Raw genomic sequence first — 27,996 nt, 5'->3', positions numbered from 1 at the left:
AAAGTTTTGTCCATCTTTGTTCATCATAGCCAAAAGTTAGAGAAGAGAAAGGAGAGGAGAAAGCTCTTGAATGTTCGGTCACTTGGGGAAGAAAATTGAAGGTAAGTTCATGGTAGTTTACTTCTATCTTGATGTTCATGAGTTCTTCTTGATTCTACCTTAACTCTTGAAGCATATTTTGGTTTTTAGTTGTGTTGTGAGCATTTAGTCATGAATTAAAATGAAGGACATGGTTGTTGTTTCATGTTCTTTTGATGAAAAATGGAAGATAGGTGAAGTTGAGCCAAACAAATGAGCATGTATGTGCCTTAGATGCTAAGGGGAAAAATCGGCTAACATGTTGTGCTTTAAAATGATGAAATGGAGATTATACTTAAGTAAAATCATAGATATGTGATGATTGATTGGTGATATACATGTTTAAATAACAAGCATGCAAGTTAGGTGTGAAAGAGTGATTTGGTAATAAATCTGCTTGGGACAGCAGCAGTAACGTGACTTTGGAAAATCACCATAAATTGTGGGAGATGAGTTAGAAGCTGCATAAATTATGTAATTAAAGCTTAATGAGTCTAGTTTCAAATGGAATAAACGAGAACATATTTTGAATTCTGTACAATGAGAAATTTGATTCGTAATGAAGAGTGGTCAGATTAGTTAAACAGTGAAACATGGGAAACTTTAAGAAAAATCTGGTATTGATTGGCCATACCAAAAATTCTTAAAATTTTATGGATAGAAGATATATGAGTCTATTTTCAGGGAAAATTAACGGCACTTGATTTGGAGTTTCGTAGCTCCAGTTATAAATAATTTAGTGACTGTTGCTCAGGAAGACAGCTTGCATTGAAATTATGATTATGTGGTAAACATTGACAAAAAAATGTTAATGAGTTGCTTATTGTTTTCTTATAAGCTTGCTATGATCTGTAGGTGTGGTTGGCCGAATATTGTAAGGGGTTAATACGTAGTTAGTATTTGAATAGTTAGATTAATGTGTTAGTAATCCAATTGTAGGCAGTTCGTGTGTGGATCTCGTCAGCATATCGTCGCAAACAGGTGTGTAACTAACACCCTCTTTCTTAGTCTGGATCGGCAAAAGTCGAAAAGCCGAAATGCCGAAAACCGGTATTTTGTAGATTTGCGAGCGAGTTTGCGAATGCTCTGAGGTAAATCGATTAATGTTTTTGGTAAGCTGCAAAATTTGGACTGCAAAGTGCATGATTTCGTGCCATCGATATTTTTGGGCTTAATGGGCCAAAATTGGAATGATGGGCCAACGGCCCAATTCGTAAGAACCCTCAGACGTGGTTACGTTAGTACGTGAAAACTAGGAATATGCATGAAAACCCTAAAATAGATAAATTCTGAAATACCTTTAAAAGTGAAAAATTTACGCTTTACCCTAGTAGATAAATTACCAAATACCCTAAGGTTAAATTGACCTAAATGCATGTTTGATGTTGTTATTTACTGCATGCCATGTTCTTATTATCTGATGCATGGGATTGGGATATTGACGAGGAAGTCTTGAAAGTGTCTTGTCCACGTCTTGGAGGCTTTGCCTCAATTTATCGATAATCGAGCAAAGAAGGTCGCAATTGTGGAGTGTTAAATTTGGGTGGGTTGAGCTATTCCCACATAGAGTGTAGGGCTGGTACGGGTGGAGTGTAGTGGTTGGTGAGTTGAGTAGTCTCCTCAAATGGGCTTGCATATGTTATTGATGTTGCATGTATTTTGAAATGGGCCTATGGGCCATACTGTTATCTAAATAAGGGGCTAAGGCCCAGTTTATTATAATCTGAAAAGGGCTCTGGTTCAGTACCACTGTTACCTGAATGGGCTTAAGCCCAATAGGCTTGAGCTGACTTGGGCTTTGAATGGGTTTTCCTTACACATCGAGTTTCCTAAACTCACCCTTTTATTTTCATCCACGCAGAAATCCCCAACCATAGTGGGCTTGGAGCTGTGAGGGAATTCGGAGTGGCCACCCGTTTTGAAAGTTTGGTTTTCTTCTGGTGAACTGGACATCCTATTATTTACGTTGAGGTTTGGGTTTTTAAATGTAACAAGGCCGCTTAATTATTTTTGATGGTTTTAATATGTATTACAAAGAGAGGTATTACTTATTTTAACAGTTGAAATTGGATAGCTTTAGGGCGCGTTTTCAAAAAAAACAACAATTGATTTCAAAATAACACGACAACAAGCAAAGCTTCCACAATGAAAGTATTTTCCAAAATTAATCACTTTTACTAAAAATGACTTAATCAAATCGGTTTCCTAGAAATATACATGATGTTAAGGTGTGGCAATGGCGGTGTGCATGTCTAGGATTGGATCCAAAGGGAGCTTGGTACTTAAGTAGTCCGATAGACTCACCTCATCTTTTCCAGTTTCCTATCTGGTGCACAGCTTCCATTCACTTTAACCTATAATGAAATTATCTTTTAAAACACTAAGTAGGTTTTTCTGGATCAACAATATAAAATGTTTTGAACGCTTCGATGTGGCATGTCGGATCCGGCCATAACGTCTGGGCCGAGTTTGGGGTGTTACATTTAGTGGTATCAGAGTATAGGTTGCAACAACTCGGCTGTGGAATGGGTTTACAAAAACAAAGATTTTCGAAAACGAAAATTTTATAAAGAATGCGAAAAACTCAATTTTCAAAATTTAGATCTTTAGAAGGTGACATTCCGAATTTTCGGCTCAAGCCTGTAAGTATTATTCTGAACTTTTCTGAATATTTTCCTGAATTATCTGTCTGTACTGAAACCCTATTAGGATACTCTAGATAGGATGATACTGAAACCATAGGAAAATTTGATAAGAGATTGAAACTGTAGCTAGACTTCGATTCTGCGAAAACAAACTTTGAACTACTATCTGATTCATAAAACATCTGTAATAAACACTGGAATATTAATTGATGCATAAAAATTCGTAATCAAGATAATACGATATGAGTACAAGAGGCCGTGGAGGGGGCCAAGGAAGTGCTCGAGCGAGATCTTCATCTTCGGGACATATCCGGCGGTGGATACACTGGTACCACCGGCAACAGAGGTAGAGTCTCATGACCGCAGTGTCGGGGATGATACCTTGTCACAGGCAATGCTTCGTGTTCTGAAAAGGGTTTCCGGGGCAAGTACTGGTAATGGAGTTCGGGGATCTATTTTTGAAAGACTTAGGGCAACGGAGCGGAGATCTTTAGGGGCGTGTCTGGTATAGCCCCGAATATGGCGAAATATTGGTTGAAGGCCACAGAACGGATTATAGACGACTTGGACTGCTCTGAGGAGATTGTGAGTGGGGTATCTGTACTAAGTCCTTTGGGTCACTCGGTTAGGGTAGACAAACTGTATAGGGATGTACCCTTAGAAACTGAAGGTAGGATTTTCCCTGGAGATCTGATGGAGTTACCGTTCGGAGAGTTTAATCTCATTTTGGGAATGGACTGGCTTGTTAAGCATAAGGCGACCCTGGATTGTGCTGCTAAACGAATGGTGTTAAGTACCACAAAGGATGAGGAGGTTATGGTGATAGGTGAGCAAAGGGATTATTTGTCCAATGTGGTGTCGGCATTAAGAGCCGAAAAGTGGATTCGGAAAGGTTGTGAGGCCTATTTGGCATTTGTAAGTCAGTCAGAAGAGGAGAGACTGACAGTGGATAAGGTTAGGACCGTAAAGGAGTTCCAAGATGTTTTTCCGGAGGAGCTTCCAGGATTGCCTCCGAACCGAGAAGTGGAGTTTGGAATCGACTTATTGCCTGGAACGGCACCAGTGTCTATCGCACCGTATAGAATGGTACCGAAGGAGTTGGTAGAGCTAAAGACACAAATTCAAGAGTTGTTGGATAGGGGCTTCATTAGGCCAAGCGTGTCTCCATGGGGAGCACCGGTGCTATTCGTGAAAAAGAAGGATGATACGATGCGGATGTGCATTGATTATCGCCAGTTGAACAAACTGACGATTAAGAATAAGTATCCACTGCCAAGGATTGATGATCTGTTCGACCAGCTTAGAAGAGCTTCTGTATTTTCCAAGATCGAACTTCGATCTGGATATCATCAGTTAAGGGTCAAGGAGGCAGATATCCATAAGACAACATTCAGGACTTGGTATGGTCATTACGAGTTTCTGGTTATGCCATTTGGACTGACGAACGCTCCTGCAGCGTTTATGGATTTGATAAATCGTGTGTTCCAACCATTTTTAGATCAGTTCGTAGTCGTCTTTATTGATGATATCTTGGTATATTCTGAAACTGAAGTGAAACATGATGAGCATTTCCGTATAGTGCTGCGAGTGTTAAGGGAGAAGGAACTCTTTGCGAAGTTCAGAAAGTGTGAATTTTGGTTGAGGGAGGTAACATTCTTAGGACATGTGGTCTTTGCCGAAGGGATTAAGGTGGACCCTCAAAAGATTGAAGCAATTTTGAAGTGGAAGCCACCTAGGACGGTGTCGGAAATTCGAAGTTTCCTAGGGTTGGCAAGATATTACAGAAGGTTTGTGGAAGGTTTTTCTGTGATGGCAGCACCTCTGAAAAAACTCATAAGGAAAGGAGTACCGTTTGTATGGACTGAGAAGCAGTAGGAAGCTTTTGAAAAGTTGAAGAAAATTCTGACTGAAGCACCTGTGTTGATTCAGTAGGAGTCTGGGAAGGATTTTACTGTGTATAGTGAAGCATCACACGTGGGTTTGGGCTGCGTGTTAATGCAGGAGGGTAAGGTAGTTGCATATGCATCACGACAGATTAAACCTCACGAAGGAAACTATCCTACTCATGATTTGGAGTTGGCAGCAGTGATATTTGCACTTAAGATTTGGAGACATTACTTGTACGGGGAGAGGTGTATTATATACACAAACCACAAGAGTCTTAAGTGTTTGTTGACTCAGAAGGAGCTGAACCTTAGGCAAAGGAGATGGATTGAGTTGCTTAAGGATTATGACTGTTCAATTGAGTATCACCCAAGCAAGGCTAATGTGGTAGCCGATGCTTTAAGTCGTAGAACCGTATCTGATCTGAGAGCAATGTTTGCTTGTTTGAGTCTGTATGATGATGGCAGTTTGTTGGCTGAATTTCAAGTAAGGCCAACCTGGGTGGATCAGATTAAGGAAAAGTAGTTGAACGATGAGTCTTTGGTCGCTCGTTTCCAACAAGTTAAGGAAGGGGAAACTTCTGAGTTTGGGTTAAATGGCGAAGGAGTTCTGTGTTTCCGAGGAAGAATTTATGTTCTGAAGGACTCTGATTTGAGGCAGACAATATTGAAGGAAGCTCATGGAGAACTTTGTGCATGCATCCTGGAGGGAACAAGTTGTATCACGACTTGTGAGAATTGTATTGGTGGCTTGGACTTAAACGAGAAGTAACGGAATTTGTAGGGAAATGTCTGACATGCCAGCAAGTGAAAGCTGAGTATCAATTACCTTTTGAACTGTTGCAGCCGGTGAAGATACCACTTTGGAAGTGGGAGAGGGTAACCATGGACTTTGTGAGTGGGTTGCCCTTGACACCATCAAAGAAAGACTCGGTGTGGGTGATTGTAGATAGGTTGACCAAATCGGCCCATTTCATACCTGTTCGTACTGACTTTTCACTTCAAAAGTTAGCCAAGTTGTATGTGGTGGAGATTATGCGACTTCATGGAGTCCCAGTTTCAATTATTTCTAATCGGGATCCCAGATTTACATCTCGGTTTTGGCAAAGGTTACATGAGGCGTTGGGGACGCGATTGAATTTTAGTACTGCTTTCTATCCCCAAACTGATAGTCAATCGGAAAGGGTGGTTCAGATTCTGGAGGACATGTTGAGGGGATGCGTGATTGACTTTCGAGGTAGTTAGGAGGATTACTTGCCATTGGCAGAGTTTGCATACAATAACAGCTACCAAGCAAGTATTCAGATGGCTCCATATGAGGCACTTTATGGGCGGAGATGTCGTACGCCTACGCGTTGGACAGAGTTGGGTGAACGACAAGTGCTTGGACCGGAGTTGGTGGCAGATACTGAAAGTAAGGTTAAGTTGATAAGAGATTGATTAAAGGAGGCATCTGATAGACAAAAGTCGTATGCGGATCTAAAGCGCAAAGAGATAGAGTTCGCGGTTGGGGATATGGTTTTCTTAAAGGTTTCACCTTGGAAGTAGATCTTGAGATTCGGCAAGAAAGGCAAATTGAGTCCGCGGTTTATAGGGCCTTATCGGGTTCTTAAGCGGGTAGGGCCAGTAGCGTATCAGTTAGAGTTACTGCCAGAGTTAGACAGAATCCATGACGTCTTTCATGTGTCTATGTTAAGACGATATCGATCGGATCCCTCACATGTTGTGCCAGTGGAGGAGATTGAAGTAAGGACTGATTTGACCTTTGAGGAAGAACCCATACAAATTTTAGATCGAGAGGTTAAAGTTCTAAGAAGGAAGTTGGTTCCGTTGGTAAAAGTACTGTGGTGTAATCATGGAAGGGAAGAAGCTACTTGGGAATCAGAAGAGACTATGCGTCAACCATACCCTCAACTATTTGGATCAGGTAAATTTCGAGGCCGAAATTTCTTTAAGGGGGTAGAGTTGTAACGCCCCAATTTTCGGGAATTCTGTGAATGTTGCCATAGGTTTAATTATGTTAGTGGGCCTCTAGAAGGCCCAAGCTTAAGATAGAACCCGGCAATTTTAGTTAATTTTTGTTCCATAAGAAAAAGGGGGTGAAATTATGAAATAGGACCTATGTGAAAATGTTTGAAAATGCTATAAGCTAAATTGAAGTGGCCAAATAAATAGGAGTGCAAAATAGGAGGATTTGCATGACAAACCTCCCATTTTACATGAAGTGGCCAGCCATCATGTTGTTGTAGACAATATGAGCACTTGATATCCATAATTCATGGTACAAATTGATAATGGGTTAGGTAAATGTTTCATGATAATGGATTAGGTAAATATTCCATGATAATGGGTTAGGTAAATGTTTCATGATAATGGTTTAGGTAAATGTTCCATGATGGGCATTTCATGTCTTTTGTATTAAAGAATTAAATGGATGAAATATGAAATTTTATTAAAAGAAAAAGGGGTGAAAAGAACAAAGTTTTGTCCATCTTTGTTCATCATAGCCGAAAGTTAGAGAAGAGAAAGGAGAGGAGAAAGCTCTTGAATGTTCGGTCACTTGGGGAAGAAAATTGAAGGTAAGTTCATGGTAGTTTACTTCTATCTTGATGTTCATGAGTTCTTCTTGATTCTACCTTAACTCTTGAAGCATATTTTTGTTTTTAGTTGTGTTGTGAGCATTTAGTCATGAATTAAAATGAATGACATGGTTGTTGTTTCATGTTCTTTTGATGAAAAATGGAAGATAGGTGAAGTTGAGCCAAACAAATGAGCATGCATGTGCCTTAGATGCTAAGGGGAAAAATCGGCTAACATGTTGTGCTTTAAAATGATGAAATGGAGATTATACTTAAGTAAAATCATAGATATGTGATGATTGATTGGTGATATACATGTTTAAATAACAAGCATGCAAGTTAGGTGTGAAAGAGTGGTTTGGTAATAAATCTGCTTGGGACAGCAGCAGTAACGTGACTTTGGAAAATCACCATAAATTGTGGGAGATGAGTTAGAAGCTGCATAAATTATGTAATTAAATCTAAATGAGTCTAGTTTCAAATGGAATAAACGAGAACATATTTTGAATTCTGTACAATGAGAAATTTGATTCGTAATGAAGAGTGGTCAGATTAGTCAAACAGTGAAACATGGGAAACTTTAAGAAAAATCTGGTATTGATTGGCCATACCAAAAATTCTTAAAATTTTATGGATAGAAGATATATGAGTCTATTTTCAGTGAAAATTAACGGCACTTGATTTGGAGTTTCGTAGCTCTAGTTATAAATAATTTAGTGACTGTTGCTCAGGAAGACAGCTTGCAGTGAAATTATGATTATGTGGTAAACATTGACAAAAAATTGTTAATGAGTTGCTTATTGTTTTCTTATAAGCTTGCTATGATCTGTAGGTGTGGTTGGCCGAATATTGTAAGGGGTTAATACGTAGTTAGTATTTGAATAGTTAGATTAATGTGTTAGTAATCCAATTGTAGGCAGTTCGTGTGTGGATCTCGTCAGTATATCGTCGCAAACAGGTGTGTAACTAACACCCTCTTTCTTAGTCTGGATCGGCAAAAGTCGAAAAGTCGAAATGCCGAAAACCAGTATTTTGTAGATTTGCAAGTGTGCGAATGCTCGTGAGGTAAATCGATTAATGTTTTTGGTAAGCTGTAAAATTTGGACTGCAAAGTGCATGATTTCTGTGCCATCGATATTTTTGGGCTTAATGGGCCAAAATTGGAATGATGGGCCAACGGGCCCAATTCGGTAAGAACCCTCGGTACGTGGTTCTGTTAGTACGTAAAAACTAGGAATATGCATGAAAAACCCTAAAATAGATAAATTACTGAAATACCTTTAAAAGTAAAAAATTTACAGTTTTACCCCTAGTAGATAAATTACCGAAATACCCCTAGGGTTAAATTGACCTAAATGCATGTTTCACTGTTGTTATTTACTGCATGCCATGTTCTTATTATCTGATGCATGGGATTGGGATATTGACGGAGGAAGTACTGAAAGTGGCTTGTCCACGATCTTGGAGGCTTTGCCTCAATTTATGATAATCGAGCAAGCAAGGTCGCAATCTGTGGAGTGTTAAATTTGGGTGGGTTGAGCTATTCCCCACATGGAATGTAGGGCTGGTACGGGTGGAGTGTAGTGGTTGGTGGGTTGAGTAGACTCCCAAAATGGGCTTGCATATGTTATTGATGTTGCATGTATTTTGAAATGGGCCTATGGGCCATACTGTTATCTAAATAAGGGCTAAGGCCCGCTTTATTGTAATCTGAAAAGGGCTCGGTCCAATACCATCATTACTGAATGGGCTTAGGCCCAATAGGCTTGAGCTGACTTGGGCTTTGAATGGGTTTTCCTTACACATCGAGTTTCCCAAACTCACCCCTTTTATTTTCATCCACGCAGAAATCCCCAACCATAGTGGGCTTGGAGTCGTGAGGGAATTCGGAGTGGCCACCCGCTCGAAAGTTTGGTTTTCTTCGAGAACTGGACATCATATTATTTACGTTGAGGTTTGGGTTTTTAAATGTAATAAGGCCGCTTAATTATTTTTGATGGTTTTAATATGTATTACTAAGATAGGTATTACTTATTTTAACTGTTGAAATTGGATAGCTTTAGGGCGTTTTCAAAAAAAAAAACAATTGATTTCAAAATAACACGACAACAAGCAAAGCTTCCGCAATGAAAGTATTTTCCAAAATTAATCACTTTTCCTAAAAATGACTTAATCAAATCGGTTTCCTAGAAATATACATGACGTTAAGGTGTGGCAATGGCGGTGTGCATGTCTAGGATTGGATCCGAAGGGAGCTTGGTACTTAAGTAGTCCGATGGACTCACCTCCTGTTTTCCGGTTTCCTACCTGGTGCACAGCTTCCATTCACTTTAACCTATAATGAAATTATCTTTTAAAACACTAAGTAGGTTTTTCTGGATCAACAATATAAAATTTTTTGAACGCTTCGATGTGGCATTTCGGATCCGGCCATAACGTCTGGGCCGGGTTTGGGGTGTTACAAATCACATACACCTTTCACGGTAGTGAGCTTCATTGATGTGAACTTGATGATTAGGATGCTGTCTAATGACTTTTGAGAAGTTTTGAATTGTTTTTCAATAGTTGTTAATAATTCTTGGACATTTTCAATAGTTGTTAAATTGTTCCCATTTTTCTTACACAGCAAGATCAACATGGGTGCTGGTTTCAGTAATATGTGGGTTAGATTTCCTTATGACATAGTCAATATCCAAGCATTCCAATTGGAGAAGAATTCTCTCATTCCAGAACTTAAAGTTCTTACTAGTTAATTTAGAGATTTCTACTTTATTATCAGACATATTCACAGGTTGTAAAACTGTAAAATAAATGAACATACATGCTTAACAAAAATTGGAGGCAAACATAAATTATAAGTTACCAATGCAAATTATGTAAATAATGAATCCAGTGAAATAAAAATTGCCTGTGGGCTAAATTTTGGCTAAATTTTTAATGCAATTAGATCCATTTTATGATAGAATCATTTACTATCCATTTGATAAAAATATTAAATTCATTTTCATAATTCTGTGGGTAACTATGAAAACCATTTATAACTTTATCTTAATAAATTACATAATGGGATTTAATACATATGTTTCTTGTTTGTGATTTTAACTTTAGTAATTTTATTTAACTAAAGATGTTGTGGCTAGTCTTTAACTAAATAAAATTATGAAAATCACTTAGCTAGATATTAAGCAATAAACTTTATTCAAGATTGTTGCTAAGCCATCATGCAACATCTAATGTCTATAAACCTTATGAGATCTTTACTACAATAAATAATTTCATTTAATTAAAGTTGTTGTGGCTAATTCTCTAATTAAGTAAAATTATTTTGACCCCTAGACATATATATTCTAAAGTTTTATTACTAAATATATTATGCAACAAGTCTAAAAAATTTATGCACCTAAAAAATGTATGTAACTAATAACCGATAATTCACATATAAACATTTACTTTAAGCATATAAAAATATATATTCAAACAACAAATTTCTAAATTTTTCATTAAATTATTTATAACATAATTAATTTCATAAATTTTACTTTAATAAAATCTAACGATTTTTTACAAAAGTTTGCAATAAAATTCTCAAAAAATGTTTAAAATAAATCAAAGAAATATGACATCATTATTTTGAGAAAATTTATAAACTTTTAAAACTGGGCAAGGCAAAGATTAACCATGCTTTAATACCAAATGTAAGCATAATTATAGTTTAAATGTTAAAGTGTAGCGAAAACGATCGAACATAAATATCTCCAGTCATTGCCTGAACCAAATGTCAAAATCTAGACGTTGTAACACCACTTTCGAGCACGTCAAACAATCGAAGAGGACGTCGAATTTAGCTAGAGACCTTATGCTTGGGTATTTATAGTGGTGGTTCCCCATAAAAAACCACCAAAACATGTCCCACTATTAGACATACAAGATGTGGAAGTTGGGTAGCAAAAGTGGGGAGCATTCCTACGAACCAAATGCATGCCCTATAATAATATTTAATATAGATAGTATATTAGTTAAATTTAAAAATTATCTAAAATATTTTTGATAAAAGAAATTTTTTTAATAATAAAATTAATAAAATCGGGATTAGTGTATGCAAATAATGGGACCAGGTTTATACTTTAAAGTAAAATTAATATTTTAATCATAATAATATCATGTTAAATGTAATATATATAGGTTTTTGTAACAAAAAGAGAATATGAAGTTTTAGAGTCCAAAAGAATCCATGAATTTTCATATCAATATCCATATTTAAGGAAGTGAACTTTTATTTAAAAAGAAAACCAAATTCTATAACAAGGATAATTTAATAAAATATATTTTTAGGTAATTTTACATTTTGTTCACCGAATAACAAAATCTTAAATTCTAATCAAATTAACTAAATAGGATAATATAACCTACCTAGTAATTTGCTAAGTAACCTTACATTTTATGAATCAGACACCTCCTACGCTCATTTTATGAACATTTAAGCAAAAGTAGAACTTGTAATGTTTTAAACTTTTTTAACTAGGTGAAAAGTATAGACATAGGAGAACTTGTTGTAACAACCATTACTTGGCCTGTCAATAATTTTAGATAAGAGATGCTACATTCAACACATGAAGGCACTACCGACCTTTCAAATAATAAATATATGGATCTTATCAGACTTATTCCACCATTAAATGATCTAATTACGCAGGTAGATACATCTAAAATTTGATTTTGAACTTTCATCAACTCATCCAAAAATTTAACAATGTAGGTATTGATGACTAAAACCCATGTATCGGTACCTGAGTAGTGGTACTGATACCACTACTCAATGTTAGTGTGTGGGGGATAACAATGAACCTATGAGAAAATAACGAAGGCCTCAAGGTGTATCAATGTTGCTTTCTTTAAGGTTCTAATTCACCCTCACCTATACTATGGTGTGCAAAAGAGTTACTAGCAAATGAACCTCGATGATACAATGAAACTCAATGACTATTTACATTTTGCACTAAAAGAAATAGTCCATTGAGCATTGAGTGGAGCATAGTAAGAATATAAACTTCTATAAAGAACTTCTATAATAATTTTTATAGAATAATCTAGGAATATTAGGAGATAGAAGAAAATAGAATGAAACCTTTTTTATGTGTTTTTGGTGTATCAAACTAATGAAATTTGACTCCTATTTATAATTCTCATGTCTTTTCATAGAGATATAACTATCCAAATGGATAGTCTCATCTTTTAACAATAAACTTAATTATTCAATAGATATCTACTTGAATAATTATGACTCTTTGTTATAATCAAACAACATAACTTTCAGTTAGAAGAGACATAATTCATCACAATGAATAGTGAAAACTCTTGGCTAATAGCCAAGTGACAATTTTTTATATTTAAAAGACATAACTTATCACAATAAATAGTGATAACTTTTGGTTACTTGTAAATTTTCATTTCAAAAATCTTATTAGGTACTGTTCTAAAGGGTATTGATACCCTCCTTTTAGGTATCAATACTTAACCATTGTGGTACTGATACCACATTACTAGATATCAATACCAAGTTCCTGTAGAAATCTCAATTAGATATTGAGTTTGGATATATCAATATCCAACAGTATGGCAACTTAAAAATATTTCCCAAACACTAAATTAAACATGCCAAAAACCATTCTATCCACATTCATCATGCATAAACATTTGAAGTCATATATTAGCATAAATTCTTTGATTAGATCTATCATACTATCAATCACAAAAAAATTTATGACTATTAAGGTTTATTTCATACTTCTACTAGTATACTCCAAACTCAACCATACCAAACACTTACATATTTGTCACTCATATATCAATTCTTATACAAACCAATTTAGAAGCATAATATACAAAACATAGAGTGAATTGTAAAACACCTACAATGCCAAACTATCAACATATAAACATAGCCAAAACGTGACATTTTTATTGGCTCGAGCGTGACTTTGAAGGTGTAGGGTTCAGCGATTGTCTTCATAGGTCGACCCTCAACCTATGCAAGGAAAAGAAATTTCATGTGCCAAGCATTCAAATATGCTTAGTGATTCCTCAACTAAATTCCATTTTACCCACTTTCTCTTATTATTAGATTAGGTGCCATTTAAGAATGTATTAAACACTTATCATCTTGGCATACCAATTTAAGTTTATTATCTAATTTTACCAATATACAAGTTTCAAGTACTTTACCTCTTTAATAGTTTTAAACCATGTTTCATATTAAAATTTTAACCATTAGCATCTTAAAGGCATTATTTGTCAATATATCAAATTCAATTCTCCCATTATGGCATTTTTTACCAAAAACCCATAACCAATTATTTCAAGTCAAGAATGTATGAAAAATTTCCAGCTCCCCTTAAATTTCATAAAAAATCCAAACATCATTGCATCATAAAAGTAAAAGCAACAAACCGAAGATCTAAAGTTTTAGTAGCAAAAAAAAGAAGAAGTAAAAGTAGCATCAACAAAATTAAGTTCCAAATCTTCCTCAAGCTCAGCTTATCCTAATATTTTGGACAAAAATCCAAAGTACCTTAGGATAGATGCAATTGGAAGAACATCTTCATAAGTTGAAGTTTAATTAATAGCAATACAAAGTTATAGCAAGTCGAAAGCATCACGAAAATTAGAAAAAAAACAATAATAAGCATGCCAAAGAACTCTTCCTTAGTAGTAGCATCAACACTCCCTCTTAATAAGATTTTTGAACATGGGGGTGGCAATGAATTCTAATTATTCTACAATTTTGTAAGTAGGAGTTGTAACTCGTGAAGTGAAGTAACAATGATCTTTTCCACTAAACCTTGAACAAGTATTCATGATGTTTGAAATATCTTCATTATGATTTCTAGTAGTTGCTATGTCAATTGCAACTTCATGTTTCACTTGAGTATTAACCAAGTGATGATATTTTCTCACCTATATATATTTTTGGTTGTATCTTGGTTGAGTTACAATTAGCATTGTAAGAGTTCCTCATCTCAAGTTATTCAATATCTTCTGACAATGCGTTTTGATATGACCAAAAATCCCTCGATAATGGAAAAAAAAACATTTTCTTTTAATTCTTTCTCATTTCATAGGATGACCTTTAATTCTTCCTCCACACTTATACCTTGAAGTATCTTCTGATAATTCTAAACTGAGTTGCAATTAGAGAACCAACTGAATGTTTTTTCTATAGATTAATCAAAAGTTTGTTTCATCTAGGCTTGATATGCCCTGGAACTAAAGTTGTCCATGGGTCGATGATAAGTGCACATGTTTTACATATTTTATACTCGAACATTTAGCACATTGCATGATCCTTAGGTAAAATATTGCATTTTAATTTAGATTTCTTATTACGAGTCTTATTTGCATTTATTTATCTTTTTAAGGTTTTCTTTTATTTTTATACATTTTTCAATAATTGGATTTGATTTAGGTGTTTTCGAACTTGAAATAGGTGCCTGAAAGCTTGAGACTTGGGTTTTGAGACCACCGAAAGATTAGATGAAGAATTAAGGCAAAACGTAGCCGAAAATAAAGAGTTCAGAACCTTGGCATAACATTTCGGTCCTTCGCGCAAGAGCAACAGCGCCCTAGCCTCAGTCGATGCCTTAGCATGAGACAAAGAACACCTATATCGACAATTTTGACTTGCTAATTTTGGTGCCCGAATGCCAATTCACTTCGTTCTGCCTTGCAGTTTTGTGTTTTGGTCACATTCTAAGGACGTTTTGATCTTTTATAGACATTATGACTTCTGTAACCTAATTTAGGTTGAAAGATATTACAAATACTCTATTTTGAGAAGGAGTTTGGACTATTGGTCATTTAGAGACTAAATAGCTACTTTTGTTTACTTTGTGTTCTTTTGATTTTATGGCTTGCTAAGCTCTCATTTGCTAATAAAAGGTTTTATCGAATTTTGATTTAATAAAATTGTAAGACTTATTGTGCTTTAATTATTCTTTGTTCTTTGGTATTCATGCATCTTCTGTTTTAGTTACAATGGCTCAGGTTTATTGAATATGTGGCTAGTGTTGAATTGCTTAGAATGGTTGTTAAGTAAATTAGAATAGTTAAATTTGTAATTGTTTAATACGTTCCAGTACTAGTGACGAATTGCATAACTTGTTTATGTCATAGTTTACATTTATGTGTTGTGCATATGTGATTTAACTTAAATTAACTCCATTGAGGTGAGTTTGTTTGTTAGAATTAGGTCTCTCTCGTTCTTAATGCTACAGCTAAGTTAAATATTAGGTGCTGAGTTACAAAGTTATTTATCGATTAGAGAAGTAATTTAAAATGAGTTGTCTTTTGGTTACCGAACATGTAAGGAGAGATTGGTTGCCCGATGCTAAAGTCAACAACTAGAACTAATTTATTAAAGACATTGAAGTTATCTTTACATTGATGATTAAATTCATAAGTCAAACGAAGATTTACCTTTGGCTAGAGTTTTTTCCCATTGATTTTCCTAAAACTTTTAATTATAGCTTTCTTCAATCTAAATTTTCAATTTAAATTTAGTTTTAGTTTAATTTTATCTTTAGATTTCATAAAATCCCTTTCCAATTAGTTTTATTGTTGAAGAAATAAAGTTACTACTAATCTCTGTAGATACGGCCCTACTTGTTGCTTCTACTAATTACTTTTTTTCAAGTAGGTTTTGTTTTTGTATGTCTCAACAACCTACCCAATCGAGTTGGTCGTGACCCGATTCCAAAAAAACTTACAAGCTTAAACCAGTTTTTAGATAAGCCTGCCCCACTCAAATAGTTTGTTTTACTATTCAAAAATTAATAAAATGTTAAAATATTTTTCATGTTAATATTATATATATATATATATATATTTATAATTACAATTAATTTTAAATTTTGTTATTATTTAAAATGAATTTGGGCTGGATCAAGTCAGCTCGAGATATAAAAATCATTGTCCGATCTCAACAGATGTTGGATTGAGCCTACTAGGTCAGGTGAGCTACCCAACCCATGGCCAGGTCTACCTAAAAATCCATAATGATTGGCACACAAATCCAACTTTGGGTCTTTGAATCTTTTCCTTAGAGTGTTTTGGCGCATCTTTATTGGAACTCATTGGTTTTTCTAAGATTTCTTTTTGTTTAACAAGCATAGTCGGAGTAATACTTTTCTTACTAGTATCAACATAATCAAGGCCTTTATGTCCTAAATCACGTCTACCAACAAAAAGAATCTTGCCTGGTTTCTCACTTCTCGATCTTATCCTTTTCAAGGTAGATTGGGTTGTTGCAAACTCCTTGAGAGCAACATTAAGATTAGCTTCTTTTTCTATTAGCAAGGAGTTTTTTTCTTTTCAAAATCCTTCAAAAGATTGTCATTTTCATGTTTAATTGTAGAATTTTCACTAGTTAATTTTTCATTAACTTTACATACGAGACTCAATTTGTCTAACATGTTCTTGTAAGTCTTCATGAAGTCTTCTATTGATTCTGCATCATTGTCACTATTAGTTGCAACTTCTGTCAGCAATTGGGAAGTAAAAGTAACAAAATTGTTGGTATTGTCTCATTCATCAGCATCTCTATTTTTATATTCACTTGAGGTAACTCTAGAAAACTTCAACATTTTAATAGTTTTTGGCACATTAAGTCTTGGTATGTCCATAGCCTTTGCATTCATGACATTGAACTTTTTTTCATAACATCTTGGCTGCTATTCATAGTCGAAGATCAGTATTTATATGTATGGATGACATTATTTAAGTTTCTTTTAAAAATGGCCAATTGTTTTAGAAGTTTACCTACGGTAGCGTCACCTTCAATTGCAATCACGGCTAAAGCTTGAGATGTAATGTTCTTTTCTCTTTTGTTGTTTGCTTTTTTTATTCATCAAGATTCATCTGAAATGTTTGCAAGGATCTGATGAACTCATTAATCTTCATTGAATTAATATCCTTGGCCTTTTCTATCACAGTCACCTTGATTTTGAAACATTTAGGAAATTTTGTACCAACTTAGAATTTAAGTACTCCTCACAAGAGCAAAATTAGATTAGATATATCATATAATTTAACATAAAAACAAGAAATTATTTCTTTTATCTGACACTCTCAAAATTTCAAATTTGAATGTTAACGATTGGAGTTGGTGCCTTAATGTGCAGAAATACACACTTGAATTCCTCCAGAATTTCAAGAAATCACAAAAAGTGTATATATGTTATATTTTTGTATTTGTGATTAGGTTTTGTTATATTATTCTTTGGACAGATAAGTATTTAAGTATGACTGTCATATCAATTGTCTATTTACTCATTCATGATTTTAAAAAACCATATGGCGAAAAATTCTAGACACAAATAATCAAGATATTTGTTCATTTTCAGCCTAAAAATAACTATAACTATAACTTAAAAACTAGATGTGTTATATGATCATTCAAAGAAAAGCTATTAAGTTTGAAAACTAAAATTTCAAATAACTTGGAAACAGCTCCATTTCTCTAATTAAACTCCCTAAAATGATGGTTGGTTGTTAATAATTTTTAATGTATGTTATCTAATAAAATAATTATATAATATCCCTGAATTCTTTTTTGCATAGTTGATCAATGATATTAGACTTGCGAATCCATATATGATTAATGAATTAAATATTTACTTCATCAATTGCTTGCTCAGCAAAACATTTCCACCAAAAACACAAGCAAACCTACAATGTTTTGCATTTCCTAGTTTTTAAATTGCTTCAAATCAACTCCATCACCACACTCCACCATATTATTATTGCATTGCTTCCGAACGAATTTTGATGTCTGAGTGCAAATGATATTTACTATTTTATTAATTTCATTTTTCAAACAGGCGAATAGAAAAGGAAGAGGGTATAATAACACATTTCTTTTTAAATCTAACCCTTAAATAACATCATAATTGTATTTTTCTTTGTTTCAGTAGGTTAGATTATTTTGTAGACAAGTATTTTCACTCGTGTTTTTTTTTTTTTTAGTTAATTGAAGCTATTATCCCATTTGTCCCTATCTTTAAAAAAAATAGACATACCTGACACTAAGAAATATGAAATATATTTTTAGAATATAAAAAAGCAGGTTTTTAAAATGGAATGAAAGATACATCCATTTTTTTTTAAATAATCATAGAATAAAAGATAAAATATTTATTAAAAAAAAAAACTGAAAAGCATGCACCAGCAAAAGGTCGAAATACTGACAACTGACAGCTCAATCCTCAGCCGACTTTCTTAAATAACAAAAAGGATTAAGTTAATTAAAAAACTTGGTGAGTGACTTTATCATTAGCTCTGTTTGGCGAACATAAATCGATTATTTTTAAACAAAAACTTAATTTCTTTTTCAAAATAAATAATATTTTATATATTTTTACAAGTTATTTCCAGTAAAACATACTTAATCTTACTATTATTTTACATTTTCCTCTTTTATTTTTCTAATTTTAAATAAGAGTTTAAAGATTTTGTGTATATAATTGAAAAATTAGGTGGAGATTAAAGTAGTACTTAAAGTTTGCTGTTAAAGAAACGAAGTGAAATATTTCAGAACATTCTTTCATTGGGATGTTGAATTAATATCTCAAAACATCAAATTACTGTTGCGTCTGGGGATATATATAGATAGACTTGTTAATCTAAAACTATAAGGTAATAAATATAACTTTGTTATTATAAATGTTCTACGTTTACAATTTCATATTAGTAGTATGAAAAAAAAAATTTATGGTTTTTACTGTATTAGGTATGACCTGAATTTGAGTCGTACCAGTTACATTACCGTTAAGATTTTGTTCTTCTCTTATAATTAAAAAAAGTATCTTCAATTTTGATAATATTTAGGTATATTTTTCAGGGTAAGTTTTGTAATTCCAAAATGGTAATTAATATTAAAAACAAAAGAAAATATATTAAGAATTTTCTTTTTAGAAATAATATTTGAAGCATTGGTAATGCATAAGTTTCATGCATTATCGGTGAATAATAACATAACACGTTATCATTAAATTAAACAAAAAAATTATAGAGAACTTGTATATAAATACTAATAATTTTATTTAAACATAATTAAATATTAATCGTTACTATTATAAATAAATATTAGTAACTCTCAAATTAAAATTTAAAATTTTAAAGTTTAGGGTCTTGAGTTGGATCTAGGATCTCGGAATTAGGTTCTAAGGTTTTAATATTTATTTATAATTAATTATTATTTAATTATTTTTAAATAAAATTATTAGTATTTATTTATAAGCACTCCGTTATTCTTTATTTTATTTGATGATAAAATATAATGTTATTAGGAGACTTATGTATCAAATATTCTTCTTCTTTTATGGATTTATAGATGCCCATCTTGACTTTTATAATCGTGATAAAGAAAAATATAAATGTATTTTTTTTATGTTCTACAGAAAATGTGTCATAGATAACATTCATACAAACTTCAAATGTTGAGGTTTGCTAATTTGGTAGATATAAATTTTTCGATTTTTACTAATCATCTGTATATAAATGATTAAAATGTTCACTTCTAGGCCAATGATTTAAATGTAATGTTTTACTTCATTATCCAATTAGGTTAACTTTATAGTTTTCAAAATATATAAAAATAAAAATATGAAAAATTAAAGTAAAGAGACGTAATTAATTTGTTAACTTTTATAAAGGTATGAAATATAAAAATTAAACATTTCTATGATGATATATGGAATGATTTTTCGGTAATTAGAAAACTTGAATTAACAAAGAGATTTTCAAGCTCAATTACTAATTAAATGATGCTCCAAACTCCAATCAAACTAAACTAAACCAAACCAAACCAAACTTGGCACTTGCTTATTTACAATTAGATATTTCTAAAATAAGGGGAAAAAAGAAAGAAAATCCCAAATCAGCATTTTTTTAAAAAAAAAAATATTTATAATATATAGGGAAAAAGGAAGAAGAAAAAGCAAAGAAATTGTCAGGGTAAAGAAACAGCTTTATTAATATGTTGGCTTTGCTTTATCTGATCTCTCTTCTTCCAAACAGCCTTTCATAGTAATGATTCCATAGCCTTCTCCCTCCCTTCATCTTTTTCTCTGATAAAAAATCTTCTTCCAAAAACTTTGAAAACTCCCCCCACATATATATTAGTACATGCTGCTTTGATTATTTTCATGCTTTTGCTTCTTTGGCTTTCTCTGTGTATGTAAAAGTAAAAGAACACCCTGCAACATATATAGCAGTGGAGGGTGCAGAAAATCTTGTCTCAGATCCCGATATACTCACACCATTAACCTCATATAAACATTATTTCTCTTTCTTCCAAAAAGAACACACACACACACACTCCACAATATAGGCTCTGATCACCTTACTTCGCTCTCAGCTTTCAACTACAAGGGTCTTTCTTTGTGGTCCTTAACTACTTGATTTATGATCATTTCTATATACATATATCAATACCAATTTTTTTCCTTTCTTTACTCCCTTTTTCAGTTTTCCTCTAATACGTTATTTATATATAGGGGGGGTTGTGGTTCCGAGAAATGCAAGAACCAGGGTTAGGTATGATGAGTAGTGGTGGTGGGAGTGGTGGAATTGGAGGGTTAAGCAGCGGAGAAGTGTCGGTTTCCGGTGAGCAGAACCGACAGCTGAAGTCTGAGATAGCTGTTCATCCGCTATATGAGCAGCTATTAGCAGCTCATGTTTCTTGTCTCCGTGTTGCAACGCCAATCGATCAGTTGCCTTTGATTGACGCACAGTTAGCACAATCTCATAACCTTCTTAGATCTTATGCTTCACAGCATCAACATGGTCATTCCCTATCACCCCATGAAAGACAGGAGCTCGACAACTTCTTGGTCAGTTCCTCTTCTTCTTTCTTAGTTTCGTTTGTCTGATTCCAGATCATGTTTGTTTTGTCTTTTGTTTTTGTTTTTCGAAATGGGAAAGTGCTTTTGTTGTTTTTGATGGGGTTTTATCTTTTGTTTGGTGCAGGCACAATATTTGATAGTTCTGTGTACTTTCAAAGAACAGCTTCAACAACATGTCAGAGTCCATGCCGTTGAAGCTGTCATGGCTTGCCGTGAAATCGAAAATAACTTGCAAGCTCTTACTGGTTTGTCCCCTCTCCCAAAATTATCGACCTGCTTAATTGATAATTGATTAAACATTATATGCTATATGTAATCGTAATTGATTAAATTGATGATCTTTCTTTCAATTCCAATGACATATTAGTTCATAGAATCATATAAACAATACTAACACATCACCCTCATTAGCTGGTTTTGGATAGAATCAAACCTTTTTCCTTTATTTGTTTGTTTGAAGATAATAATTAATAATGCTTCCTTTCTCTTCTTGTTTTGATGCGGTTGGTACCGGGAAAGATAAGGTTTAATGTTAGGTATTTGCAACACGAAAGAAAAGGATTCGTAGCAATTCACCAAGACTGAAAGGTCATTGTTAGATCTGTGATCAAAATGATACAATAAAAAAACATATTTGCAAGTCACAACTGTAATTGAAACCTTAACTATAGATATTTAGGTTTCTTGCAAGCATGAGAGTCCCTAACCAGAAGTGGGTGGTGTAGGACCGACACATAATATATATATATATATATGTAGGTTACAGTTAGGGCGGCTGCGGAAGGGGTAGTTAGTTTGGTGGAAGATGGCACCCTCACCGTACACAACAATTGATTCCAAGGTTGCATGTACACGAATATTTGGATTCTTAGGTTGCTATTATTCCCTTCATAATTTCCTCCATGGCCTTTTAGTTTTCTAAATATATATAAAATATGCGCTATTGGTTTCCATGGAGCCAATCAGAATAATTCAAGTATAAAATATGATTCATTGTGATAATATTTCTTATATTATTTGCTGTTTCTTTTCTTAAATTTGCTGCCTCTTTCCTGAAGCTAATCTAATATAACCTAACTCTACCTTGTTTAGAGACGTGAAGCTGCTAAAATTTACAAGAAAAGAAAAATAGAAAAATTAATATTTAATACCTCACTAAGTTGCTTTAATTTTTTTGGGTACAATAAAACATAAGTGCTGAAGACAGAAAAATAAATGCACAAATATATGTATATATGGTAAAACTATCCATCCGTATATAAAAAAAAAAATAGTAACAGAGAATGTAGAAAAAGGAATTTAGTCATTTGGTTTGAGATAAAAAAGGAAATTATTGGTTTGGTGGTAAATTATGTTGTTTTAGGGTTTGGGGAAAGCTGATTCATAAGACCTTTCTGACAAATGGCGTCTAAAAGCAGAAGCATTCACCAGTTCGTTTTCCCGACTCGTGTACAAAATTGTAATGAAGGGAGTCTAGTTATTAGCCGCTACCAATCACAAGTACATACATGTTCTAAACAACTTTTGCATTACTTTGGGACACTACATTTAATAATTTCAACTTTGATGTATATATAAGCCAAAATAAAAATATTTTTGTTTGCACCTTTAGATGGTTTGGGTATGTTTGCTGCTTTTCCTTCTTCTTGAAACCTTCCATGAATAGTTTAAATATGCATTAATATGACCATGAATAGTTTAAATATGCATTAATATGACCTGTTAGCACTAACTACCATACATATATTTTTAAAAATGTTCGTATCATTAAATCAATCACAAATCTTTGAATCCTTTTATATTTATGAAAATAATAAGATAATTAATTTCAGTAAATCTTTTATTTATATATATAACATGTGTGGAATGTGGATAAGAAAAGCGAAGGCTGAATCATGGTGTTCGGGGATCATGTCACGTTTAATTAAATTAATATATATATATATATATAAAGTTGATAAAAATGTAATTTTATGAATGGTCTTGTGATAAAAGGTACATCATGTTATGATGGGATCTACCTAGCTATTACCTGTAGGAAAGGACTAATCTTTTTGTTGCCTCATTTAATATAAGTGGGACAATTGTCCTCTCAAATAATATACATGCTTGGGCTCAAAGTTAAATAAGTTGTAATTTAAACAAAGTGTAGTTGGAATCTTTTGACTTTATTATATAATAATTATTTGTGTAATTTGAATAAACACATGTCTTGTTTTCTGTTCATTTTAAGAGAATTTTGTTATATAGAGGTTAAATATTTTTACATAATGAAATTTATGATAAAACTAATATATAAAAGTTTTGGGAATGCAATATAATTGGAGAAATATATGATTTGGTGGTATCTAAGGAAAGAAAAACCTTTTGATTTATGGGTATAATGTCTATTTGCTAGTTGGATTAGCTTGATTTTTTAGGCATTTAAGAAAATGTATATTCATGCCGTATATCTAAATTTGTGATTTGATTTAGCATCACATATGTTTTTCTTTGCACAAAACTTATACATTTGATTTAGTATAATTTATTTCATAATTAAATCACATTTTAGTGACGGGCTATTGAATAATTTTAGATAAAGAAACATATCCATTTATATCAACACAAATGTTTGTAAAATTACTTTAAACTTTCTATGCACGTAATTCATCAAAGAATTTTGATTTGCAATTTGTTTTTTTAATTAAATTTTAATGAATCACCTTCATTTATGCTTTACTTTAATTAAGTTAGGTACTTTTTTCCTTGAATAAATGAAGGTTTATTATTTTCTTTATTTTCAATGGAATTTTACAAAAAAAATGTTTAAGTATATGTTTTGATTCATTTAAATTTTTTACATATTAATCATGGATATATTTTATCATTGCTTAGGAATTTTTTTAATTTCTTTTAATAGTGAATCAAATGAATTTTCATGAACAATTTAAAAAAAAAAAACTTTTATGGTATTTGGAAATTGAAATCTCATGGAAAAAGAAAAAAATTAATGGTTAAAAATATGTCATTGGAACAAACCTAGTCTGTAGTAATCTGATAGGGGCCCAATAAAAATGACATTGATATTACAGCCCAGCAATGATTTCAACTGCAAGACATTGGTTGCAAAACGTAACCTTGTCTATTTGACATTGTGTTGGAACTGAGTTTTTTTTTTTTTTCCTCCTTTTTTAAACTTAACTAATTTCTTCGTTTTGTTGTTCAGGAGTCACATTGGGTGAAGGAACAGGTGCAACAATGTCAGATGATGAGGATGATATGCAGATGGACTTCTCTTTGGATCAATCCGGCACCGATGGGCATGATTTAATGGGTTTTGGTCCCTTGATTCCTACTGAATCCGAAAGATCTTTGATGGAGAGGGTTCGCCAGGAGCTCAAGATTGAATTGAAACAGGTGATTTCTTGTTTTTTCATGCAGGCAAAGTGAAACGGGTGTAGTGTTTGTTGCTGATTAATCATTTATAATTTGATGATAATCAAGCAATAAAACAGTAACACAATTTGCAATGTCTGTATATACAGGGTTTTAAATCTAGAATCGAAGATGTGAGGGAGGAAATTTTACGGAAAAGAAGGGCTGGGAAATTACCAGGTGACACAACTACGGTGCTAAAGAACTGGTGGCAACAACACTCAAAGTGGCCATACCCAACTGTAAGCAATTAACTTCAACTTCCAATGCCCTATTGAGATGGTCGTTTCATTTTGATCGACACAACACGAATCATTAATCTTATTTGATGTTCACTTTTGCCATTATATGGCTGCCTGGTATAAGACAAACCACTTCAAATGATCACTAATGATAATTTGATTTAATTTCTATTTAATGTCCATATGGTTTTATGCTGACAATTACAGGAAGATGATAAGGCCAAACTTGTGGAGGAAACAGGATTGCAGCTAAAGCAAATCAACAACTGGTTCATCAACCAGAGGAAGCGTAACTGGCATAGCAACTCTCAATCTGTCACCTCTTTAAAGTCGAAGCGAAAACGGTAGAGGTGAATAAATTCAATAAGAAATGGAGAAGAAGAAAGTTTGAGCATGTTGATGTCAACTTCTTGCGGTAAATAGCTGTGGGCTAACATTTTGTGAAGGTAATGTGGGAAGTTAGGTGGTTTCAAGAAACCTAAGTACATAGATTGAGTTTTATATGGCTTACATGTTGTGAAGTGTGTAGATTGGATTCGAGTTTCTAACAAAGTAAACATACTACCTATCAGACCCCATTATCTTGTGAAGTATGTCTCTAATTTCTAATATTCGCTTATGGAAAATTTACTAGTTGTGATGTGATGTGAGCCAGTGCTACGATTCATGAATCTTGTGTAGTCTCCCATCCATATATATCTATCCTTTCATCATTTGGTTCGCACACTTCTCCTTTTTGCCATAATGGGAAGATGATTGTAGGGTATCAACTATCTCTCTTCGTACGAAAATTTTAGATTTCATCCCTACTTGGTCATCTATTATTTACAAATATATTGACAAAGCAACACTAGTACGAGTGTCAAGTACTTTTCTGTTGGTTCTTGAGAAAGCTGAGAAATAATCCAGAATATTGAAGTGTATGAAGAGAACGGTACCAGTCAAGTACGGATCCATAAAGGAAAGCTTGATATGGTTGTTTGAACTTAGTGTTGTGCAAATGGGCTTGGGGATTTCTCTTTGTTTGAACTTTGTGTGTAATCGTGATAGATTGTAAGAAAATGATTAATTTCTAATTTAACACTTTCACTAAATAGAATTTAATTTGATATTAAAATAAATAACTCAATTACTTTAAATTGAATCACTTTATTTTGGATTTAATTGGGACAATAACATGAGTTAAAATTTTACATTCTCTCACATCAATAATATGATAAATAATTTAATAATACCAACATCGAATATGCATAACATATATAATACTTATCACAATAACCATATATAACAATTGCAAATATAAATTATGACAATTATATATCGTTTAAGTCAAATACTTCTTTCCATATATTACAATATTACAAGGCAATATAATAGGTTTTAAAGTTACATATAGATCACATCATGGTCACTATCTTATATGGGTTTTCCTCTTTAAATCATTTCAAATAAATTATGTGTACACGATTATAATAAAAAGAAAATACGTCAATTTTATATAAGACATGTCATAATTGAAATCAAGTGTCACATTATTCTAAAATCCTTCAATACAATGAAGATCAGTTTTATGCACATATTCTTTAAATGCTTTTGATTGTAAGCTTTTAATTAATGGATTTGCAACCATGAGATCAATTTTAATGTGTTTTATAATCACTCTTTGTTTTTAAACTTCACCCTTAACAACAAAGTATTTTTATTTCATATGTTTTACATCGTTGGAATATTTGTCATTATTGAAAAAAATTATTATTGTGAAATTATCACAATAAATTTCAACAATTTCGTAATGGTGTTGACTACCCAAATTTTGAAATAGAATTTTTCGACCATAATACATAAATTGTAGCCTAAAAAACATATCATAAACTCTGCTTTCGTCTTAAATGATGCAATGATAGACTGTTTAGCACTTTTTCATAATATTACCCATTCAATGAGTAAAAATAAATAGTCAAAAGTACATTTTCTATTGTCGAGGCATGCAGTTAAATATGAAATTAAGTCTACTTTTGATTGATTAGATCTCTATATATGAGCATGTAATTCTTTGGACGTTACATGATTTTTTGGACGTTACATTAAACTAAATTTGTCCCGTTTTATATAAGAACAATTCCTACCAAATAGTTATGCATATTTAATTTCTCTAGAACTTGTTTGATATGATTTTTTTTTTTAGATATTTGTAACAATCCTTATGACCTATCATAAAATATTTCAATTCCAATCACATAAGATGTTTCTTCTATATCTTTCATTTTAAAGTTATTTGAGAGAAAAACTTTAATATTACATAATATACATTTTTTTTTGCAGCAAGCAAAATATCGTCAATGAGAACTAAGAAAATGAACTTGCTCCCACTAATCTTTTAATATATACATCGATCAAGATGTTCTTTTGAAAACCAAAAGATATTATGACATCATTAAACTTAGTGTATCATTGGCATGAAATTTGTTTAACACCATATATTGACTTTTTTTAGTTTACACACAATATCACGTTTTCCTTTAATTAAAAAACCTTCAGGTTGGTTCATATAAACTTTTTTCTCAAGATCTCTATTAATAAAGATTGTTTTCACATTCATTTGGTGTAGCTTTAAATAATAATGAGCCACCAATGCCATAATAATTCTTAAAGAGTTTTTCTAACCAATTGGTGAGAAAGTCTTTTTATAATTAATAACATCTTTCTAAGCATAACTTCTGGTAATGAATCTAGTTTTATAGTATGCAATATTGTCATTCGAGTCAAGTTTTGTTTTAAAAACTTATTTGCATCCAACTTATGTTGAATCTTTTTTTTTTTCCAATTGATGACATCTCAAACTTTGTTTTTTTCCATGAATCATATCTCGTCTTTCATGTCATTGAACCATTTAGCAAACTCATATTATTATGACTTGTGAAAAAGAAACTGAATCTTTATTGATTCAAATATCAAAATTTGGCTCTTGTAAATAAAACCATCATGATCAAATAATCAATTTTCTCTCTTTTTGAGATATTTTTAATGACATTATTTGTGGCTCATTTTCGTTATACCTTTTTGAGTTAGTTTCTTTACAGGAGTGTTTCATCATTTTGAATGTTGTGTAGCATTATTAGGATATTCATTAATTGTTGAAACAATATTTGTGATGATTGCAGATAAAGAAAACTTATTAGTGTAAAAAAATCCACTTTAATTTCTTGTATATCGACAACTTATTTCTGAAGTACTCTCACTAACTTACAATGAAA

At 32.7% G+C, this 27,996-nt stretch overlaps 1 protein-coding gene and 1 long non-coding RNA gene across 3 annotated transcripts; both read left to right on the top strand.

The window, feature by feature from the left end:
- Positions 1 to 7,064: 7,064 nt before the first annotated feature.
- Positions 7,065 to 8,386, top strand: LOC128296386 (uncharacterized). The gene is made up of 2 exons (XR_008287002.1): positions 7,065 to 7,185; positions 8,102 to 8,386. It is a non-coding gene; the product is annotated as an uncharacterized LOC128296386 (long non-coding RNA).
- Positions 8,387 to 20,159: 11,773 nt separating this feature from the next.
- Positions 20,160 to 25,368, top strand: LOC108470029 (homeobox protein HD1-like). 2 transcript variants are annotated; one of them, XM_053031987.1, is made up of 6 exons: positions 20,160 to 20,265; positions 20,736 to 21,071; positions 21,208 to 21,328; positions 24,292 to 24,482; positions 24,611 to 24,742; positions 24,950 to 25,368. In XM_053031987.1, exons 2-6 carry the CDS (start codon positions 20,757 to 20,759, stop codon positions 25,088 to 25,090), a joined length of 900 nt encoding a protein of 299 aa, XP_052887947.1. In that variant the 5' UTR covers positions 20,160 to 20,265; positions 20,736 to 20,756; the 3' UTR covers positions 25,091 to 25,368. The 2 variants fall into 2 exon arrangements, with proteins under 2 accessions (XP_052887947.1, XP_017626698.1); XM_017771209.2 differs by having other exon boundaries at positions 20,164 to 21,071.
- Positions 25,369 to 27,996: the final 2,628 nt, after the last annotated feature.

This window comes from Gossypium arboreum, chromosome 8 (genome assembly GCF_025698485.1).
Source record: "Gossypium arboreum isolate Shixiya-1 chromosome 8, ASM2569848v2, whole genome shotgun sequence".
NCBI classification, from domain to species: Eukaryota; Viridiplantae; Streptophyta; class Magnoliopsida; order Malvales; family Malvaceae; genus Gossypium; species Gossypium arboreum.
This window is presented reverse-complemented; position numbering and strand designations above follow the sequence as displayed.